This window comes from Pholis gunnellus (assembly GCF_910591455.1).
Source record: "Pholis gunnellus genome assembly, chromosome: 18".
NCBI classification, from domain to species: Eukaryota; Metazoa; Chordata; class Actinopteri; order Perciformes; family Pholidae; genus Pholis; species Pholis gunnellus.
Window position 1 is genome coordinate 10,469,141 of NC_136545.1, and position 7,464 is coordinate 10,476,604.

General features: G+C 41.1%; 2 protein-coding genes across 3 annotated transcripts; both read right to left on the bottom strand.

The window, feature by feature from the left end:
- Nucleotides 1–1,055: 1,055 nt before the first annotated feature.
- On the bottom strand, nucleotides 1,056–2,152 carry LOC306710634 (protein AMBP-like; the record flags this gene model as incomplete). The annotated part of the gene is made up of 5 exons (XM_079179276.1): nucleotides 1,056–1,210; nucleotides 1,323–1,442; nucleotides 1,596–1,672; nucleotides 1,764–1,909; nucleotides 2,033–2,152. The coding sequence occupies 5 exons, from the start codon at nucleotides 2,150–2,152 to the stop codon at nucleotides 1,056–1,058; spliced, it is 618 nt and encodes a 205-aa protein (XP_079035402.1).
- Nucleotides 2,153–2,694: 542 nt separating this feature from the next.
- ptgdsa (prostaglandin D2 synthase a) lies at nucleotides 2,695–6,842 on the bottom strand. 2 transcript variants are annotated; one of them, XM_079179058.1, is made up of 8 exons: nucleotides 6,780–6,842; nucleotides 6,530–6,694; nucleotides 5,108–5,247; nucleotides 4,902–4,978; nucleotides 3,568–3,678; nucleotides 3,375–3,476; nucleotides 3,257–3,288; nucleotides 2,695–3,145 (listed from the first exon to the last, which is right to left on the bottom strand). In XM_079179058.1, exons 2-7 carry the CDS (start codon nucleotides 6,623–6,625, stop codon nucleotides 3,257–3,259), a joined length of 558 nt encoding a protein of 185 aa, XP_079035184.1. In that variant the 5' UTR covers nucleotides 6,626–6,694; nucleotides 6,780–6,842; the 3' UTR covers nucleotides 2,695–3,145. The 2 variants fall into 2 exon arrangements, with proteins under 2 accessions (XP_079035184.1, XP_079035183.1); XM_079179057.1 differs by lacking the exon at nucleotides 6,780–6,842 and having other exon boundaries at nucleotides 6,530–6,721.
- Between the last annotated feature and the right edge of the window lie 622 nt (nucleotides 6,843–7,464).

Sequence of the window (7,464 nt, forward strand, 5' to 3'; positions counted from 1 at the left end):
TTACTTTATTTCCAAAGCACCTACATTCAAAATGAATTTTGCGCACCAAACATTATATCTATATGTCAATAAAATACAATGGTGATATAGTAGTATATGGTGTTTATACAGTATGTGCTGTATCCTATATGAAGCCTGCACTGACAAAAGTGTCTTTGTAGCCATTGAGGAAAATGTGTCATATGACAGCGGTTTGTGTGATGATGATCCTCCTCTTCCGTTAATCCACATGATCCGTCACCCTGTAACGGTAAACAAGCATTTATTATTATGCTAAAACTGTAGAGAAATACAACATGTGTCATGGTTGTTTTTCATCACAGTTGCATGCTTCAGTGAAAATGCCTGCTGTAGTTACTTTTTTCAACATTGCTCTCCCCTTATTTCCTGTCATCTCTCAATTTTACAAATGAAGACAAAAAAATGCAGCGAAAAGACCCTTGATAATTCACAAGTCCCTTCCCATGGACTGTGATGTGTGGAAATAGTAGAATTAAACATGCATCAGTGTTTAAGTAATCGTTAAAAGGTGCATGAACAGGATTCAAAGCATTAATATAGCAGCAAACAACTATTTATACCCAAAGATATAGGTAGCTCTGTCAGCACGTTTATTGTAGTTTTTACTGTCAGCGCTGTGAGCAGCTAGCTATGAGCGGCCAGCTCAGGCGTCACCATGTTGAGAGCCGTTGAGAGGCAATCGAAAAGCTCCCAATCTCGTATTGTGCACCTTTAAACAGTGAGTCGCCAACGTACTCCTCTTGTGCAGCAACCACAGGTGGCTCCGTATCTCTTTTCCACCTCTTGGGAAGAAAAATCTGGATGATGCAAATACATGGTACCCACAACCAGTGACTGATTCATACAAATACAGATCTGCAGTTTCAGTATGCAAATGTCATTTCAGCACATCACTGTGTGCCGCACGTACCTGAGGCTGAGCAGTGACGGGCTGTGTCACCCGCTCACCTGGAACACACACACCTGGGAAGAGACGGGCTTCTGTTTTATATGTAGACAACATTTGTCTGACAGTCGTAAATGTAATTCATGTTTCAGACTTTGGGGAGAGTTTTAGTTAGACCTGGTACCATCAGTAGTGTGTCACCTTTGTTCTGATTCATGATGATAGCGTCATCACTCACACCATGTTGTCTGACCAGCGTTTTGAAGTCATCCAGCACAGTAGCCCTCACACTCATAGTTCGACCTGAAGAAGACAGAATTACCATTAAACAGACTGATCCATATAGTGAATAAAAATCACTTTCCTATAAAAAGTACAACAAATTAACATATTGATAGATGCAATTGTCACTCACTATAAAGTTTGAATGCGGTGGTTTTATTTCCTGATGGTTTCTCTGTGCTCAGCAGAAGAATCATTGCGTACTCATCATAGTTGGAATGAACCACGAAGGAATCAACATCTGCCTCGAACCCTGCAGAAAGGAAAGTGTTCACAATGCTTTGCTTTGCCAGATTTAGTTGAGCATTAACTTGTTAATGTGGTGTAAAAGGAATGGACAGAACATAATAACATTTAAAGTTAAAAAAAAAAGGATGGTGAGAGGAAGAAAGTCTGAGAAACATACTTGCAATATGGTGGAAGAATCGTCCCGGAGTGTTGGTCAAACCATAATCTGTAGACGTCAATTTACACGAGCCATTCCTACATGCAGGCACACGTGCATGCAAACACGGCACATGTTACACTGAATGGTATAGCATCTTTAAACTACTAGAAAGCATGTAAATCTGACCTGAAACTAGTGGCCGTCATTGTGAAGTTGCCATCAGAGGCCACATGTTGCAGCTCTAGTGCAACAATGACGGGGTTTCCCCTCTTACGCTGCATGTAGTGAGGACAAGTAGAAACCACTGCTACCTCATACCACTTCCCCATGAACTGCAGGGGACACAGAAATATTTACTCTACAGCAAAGCATTGAACAAGACAAACGTATGCATGGGAGAAAGAGGAAAAATAGGGCAACAGAATTGCTTTCAATCTGTATTTCAGCCGACTCACCTGGGCCAGATCAAAGTTCTCCTGTGTGAGGATTAAAGGTTCTTTAAGCACAGGGACCGTGTGCACGAGCCATGCCGACCCCAAGACCAGCAGAGACACGGCACTCACCGCTCTCTGCATCACGTCAGTCCCTCTGGGTCAAACTGACACACCGTACGTCAGAAACACAAAACTACAAGAGCGAAGTTCGGATTGTCTTCTTATCTCGTCTTTGTGTGTCTTTGCCCGAGTGTGTGCGATCCATATAATCAGCAATGAATCACTGGACTTCAGAATTTGAAGCTAAAACAAACAACCAATCAATACATGTCAGAATTTAACAGCTGATAATTACTAGGAAAAAGGCCAGATCGCTGTCTGCCACAGTGGCTCTTTTGAACGGACCACGTGAAATGACTCCGGTGAGTCATTGTTTTCCTGATTCTACACAAAGCCGCTTTAACCGGATTCCTCACAGTATCCGGATTATCACATGTGCTGTGTGATATTAGGGGACATAGATAGCTTTGATATTAGCTTGTTTCGAAAACTCTGGTTCACAGCAGAAACATACTGATGTGCAGTCAGGTGTAGTATCTGCCCCCTGGTGTTCATAAGTGAGCTACACCGCTCCACATGGAAGCACAAACTGTGGATTAAACACACACGCACATACACATGCATGCACTCAGCCTGGTGGTTAATATGGTTTATTTGACTATGTCAACACTTTGAAACAGCACATCTGATTACATTCAGGTGGTAAACATTAAAAAGTCAGAATTTCATTTGATTAAGCTGCCTGATCAGTCAAGAAACTGACTGTGATTATAGGAATTTAGTTATTTAAATAGCCTGGAGGTGATTGTAGTTTGTTTAACTATAAACTATTGAAAATATTGTAAAGCATGACATAACAGAGAGTGACAAATACATTTCATCAGCATTATTTGCTATGTATCATCTTTGTAGCCTCAATGAAGACGTTTGCTGAGAGAGAGAGTTCTTTGTAGTGCGACATGCGTCAAAGTAAATGCTGGGAAAAAGTGAGCCGGCATACAAAGAGCAGCACGTCAGGATACGCATGCCATCATCATCATCATCATCATCATCATCTCAGGTACATCAGAGAACCTACAGGGAGACACACATACTCATTTACACTGAAGATGTGAAGTCACTCACACACCTGAGTGTACAAATAACTCACTTGGTTGTCAAATTTTCAACAAAAAAAAGACTCACCTAACGCCCAGATCTTGATGGTGGGCAATTTTCTGTTGGCCAGAAAAACATACTTCAGTGTCATGTAACCCTCCCCATTATCTGTGTGTGCACTGCATATGAGCTCCCTCTACTTTACCTGCCGGAGGTGGAGTCAGAATAGAGTCTCTGGGGAAACCTTGGGACAAGGCAAAGGCTCTAAACTTCATAATTACTTCAACTCTGACCAATTGAGAGCGACCTACAAACAAGAACAAACACACATATAGTGAGTGTTGCCTCTTCATGCTAACATGCTTAGATGTGATGTAAAAAATGAGTCTGCGTCTCACCGTAAAGCGCCACCTGTGTGTATTCTCTGTTAAAGACCTTGTGTTTGAGAACCACGGCGTAATCAGAATAGTTTGTGTCCACCACTGTGATGTCCTTCACCATGTTATGGCCTGACAGAAAACACAACACAGAAGTGAAGGACAAAGACTTCCTGTCATTCAATATGAAATACTAACTAAACCAGAGAAATATGAGAATGAGTGGAAATCCATGTGAGTGACACTGTCACGCTCTTTGTAGAATATTTAATAAAATCTGTAGTAAAAAGTAAAAGAACCTACAATTTGGGTGACTTGACTTGTGATTAGGGATGAAATTGTCCATATGAAATAGATACAACTGGATGTAGTATACCAAACGCCACCATATTATTATATTCTGCGTATAAATGAAAATATAATAGAACATTTAATACATGTTTATATTATAATTCAGTATATGTCCTGCAGTATTACAACAGCAATGGAGCTGTTGAGCATGCATTTGAAATATGTTACACATTTACAGCACAAATGCAGGATTTACAATTACGTGAATAGATGTCTTCAATGTTAGGTATTACACAAGTTAAAAATAGTCAACAATTGTAAAACATTTTGTAAAAACTATGTTGAAAAAAAAGTACAGATTATTTTTCTGAAAGGTAGAAAACAAAACGTTAACATGTACACAGAGTGCATATGTGCATCATATAAATCATATAAAAAAAAAAAAATCATTATCTACACAAATATATTTGGTTAATTTTTGTGTGTAAAAAAAAAAGGTACGGACAAGCCCAAAATATTATATTTCTGCTTTGCTTTGATTTCATTTCTTGCTCTCTATTTTATACATACATTTAGTGGGGCCTCAGTAATAAAGCCACACAGTAGCTCCGGTCATTTTACGGTCAAATATTCCATACATCCTTTATTCATGTATGTCTGCCACCTCTCTCTCTCTCTGCATACAACCACTCTGAGCTCTGCATCCTCGCTGCTACACTGCTGCCTACTTCCACACGTGTGTGGTTTATAAGCTCAGGGATCACATTTGTTCCAGAGCATCACATGACAGAGACACACCACCAAACCAAAAAATGTGTATCGACTGAAATATTTCTCACATGTCTTGCGTGGGCACTGCTGCTTTTTATCTGTGTGCTTGTTGTAGTTGTTTGCTCAATACTGTTGCAGATCCTGAATTCAATTTTGTCCTACTGCTGCGGGCACTCACTGAGTACCAGGCAAATATTGACATTGTAATTGAGCGAAGTCACAGAGCTTACTAAAACTCCTTTCTCTTCTCTCTTGTCAGGGCGACGAGTCAGATTAGAAGTGAGCAGACTTACGTGTGCTGAAGTAGGTGAACTGTCCAGGTACGCTGGTCTTCTCATAGTTGTACACCTTTCTCAGACAACCTAAAGGTCTGAAGCACACAGGGGGGGGGGGGACAAATGTCTTTATCTTTTGTAAACATCCCCCCGGATTCCTCTCTTCTTTGGCCGTCCATTTACACAAACATACTGTACTATATGTCACGCGCACACAGACTCACGTGGCGTCCCACATCGTGAGGTTAACATTGCCGTTTGGCAGTGCTGTGATGATGCCCACGGATGCCTTCACTTTGTCTCTGAAGGGGGTAAAACTTGAAGAGTCATAGGCCAGGCCCACCCGGTACCATCTCCCTGCAAACTAAACACACACACACACACACACACACACACACACACACAGGCACACAAACTTAAGTGTACATATCAAAGATCTTGAGTTTCTGTTAATTTCACTTCACTACTACACTTGTCCTGTGCATACATTTATTTTTTCACTGTCAACACATCTCAGGAAAACACCAAAAAAACAACTGTTGTAAATGAAGTCAGTGGTTCTCAGACCAAAGCCCAGCGGTTCCTACTGAGGACATTTTAGCTAAGGTCAGGAGGTCCACGAGTAAATAGCGCTTGGGGACTAGTGAGTAATTAAGGAAGCAGTAAGGTATATGTGGGATTGACTCAAAATAAAATACAGTGCCCTGGTTCAACATAACGAAGGAACGTGTCACACTCATTTTTGTGGTCTTAATAGTTTTCAGACCAAATTGGAGGAGTATGACACAGAGGAATAAACTATAACCATTGCAGGCAATACTTGTTGGTAGGATCAATTCATTGATGGTTTTAAAATCATCAAATCAGCATTTCCTCACATCTGTATAGATCCTTTAGAACACTGAGTGGTCAGAGGGACGGAGTGTGAACGTTAAATTCAGATGGAACATCCTGACTTTAACTAACACGACAGAGTTTGCATTCTGCTTTGATTAACAATGTTCCTCATCCGCTGTAGCATTTTCTCTTTTAGGCTATGTAGAAAAAGAACAGACAAAAGGTGGAGATCATAGCGATAGTTTTTGGCTTTGACATTTTACATTCACCTCTCACCAGAATGGCAAGTAACTGACCTTTTGATAGATATGGAACAATCACACCAGGGATCTCTGAAACGATTCTGGCATAAATCCAGTAACAAATCAGCCTCAGGAAACAAAAGACGAGGACATTTCTAATGTGTTTAGCGTGAGGAAAAGCCAAGCTAACCGCTCTCAAACTCTTGTGTGTGAGGAAACCAGGAACATATGGATTCACAAATGTGTTTATCTTAACAATTGCAGCTGAGGGCGAGACTTAAGCCCAAAATGTGTTTCTTTTGGGTAACCGACTGAGTAGCTGATCTCAAATGGGAATGGACATGTTCTCACTAAGAACACACCTACACCCCCACACACTTACACCCCCACCCACCCACACACACCCCCACACACACCCACAGTGTTTCCTTACCAATGGAGTCTGTGGATAACCAACAAATAGTGAGAGCAGAACTTTATTTAATGTAACAAATCAAACTGATTCAAACACATTAATGCTAAAAAAAAACCATTACAAAAATCTGGATGCGCATGTGTCTGTCTTACCAGCCGTAGGTTGAAATCTCTCTGCGGCTTCACGTCTGCGTCCACCATCATCGCGCACAACATCACCATGACAACAGCGACCACAGTGGTCCTCATGGCTGCGAGGAGAAAGGAAGCGGCGAGGCGGACGGGCTGAAAGGTTGAGAGAGGGTATCGGACCCGAGCCTGTAGAGAACTGGAGGCAGTCAAACAGACAGGTACAGAGTGGCAAAGCCTGTGGCAATGTTTGTTTTTCTCCTGATCCACCCACCTGGTTGTCAGCCAATCATCGCTTGAGATCAGGGAACAGTGGCCAAGTGTTGAGGAGACTTGACTTCCCAGAGGTGCAGTAATAGAGCATGCTTGTGGTCTCTCGAAATCAGCTGAAGCTCATGTGCTTCCCTCACAAGTACAGACACGCTGGTTTCACGAGACGCTGTCCCACATTGACAAAAGAAAGAGGAAACTTAGAAGGATCAGTAAGTTCTGCATCTAAAGCCCTGAGACTGCTGGGAAACGTCTTCAAATCATTTACTTTAGTAAAAGTAGCAATGGCACACTATACAACATACTAAAAATACAAGTAAAGGTTGTGTATTCAGAAATATTAGCAACAAAAGCGTCAAAAGCAGTTTCACGTTCCTCCATTTCAGTTTTTCTGTCCTGATAGGTTCACAGTCTTGGTTGTGTCGTCCCAAATAGGACAAATAAGTAAAGATAAATGAAACAAAAGGGCATTTACTAACACTTCTCACAGTTCAAGGTAAAGCTAAACAATAAAAAACCTCAATCATTTGGATTTCTGAGCTTAGCTTGAGTAGCTTGACATTGCTAAAATGGATTCCATAAATGTGGAATCTCCTTGTTTTACAAGGTATTGAGGTCCTCTCTGATGCCGCTGCATAACTCTCCTTTTTCCTATTTGATACAGTACTAAATGTAATATGTGAAAATGT

Bases quoted from the DNA above. Each gene is read 5' to 3' on its own strand.
- ptgdsa (XM_079179058.1), bottom strand. From the start codon at position 6,625: ATGAGGACCACTGTGGTCGCTGTTGTCATGGTGATGTTGTGCGCGATG. The intron at 3,679-4,901 runs GTAAGTCTGCTC...GTTTTCTGTCAG, and splicing joins GTTCACCTACTTCAGCACAC to GCCATAACATGGTGAAGGAC. The intron at 3,477-3,567 runs GTGAGACGCAGA...TCTTGTTTGTAG, and splicing joins CACACAGGTGGCGCTTTACG to GTCGCTCTCAATTGGTCAGA.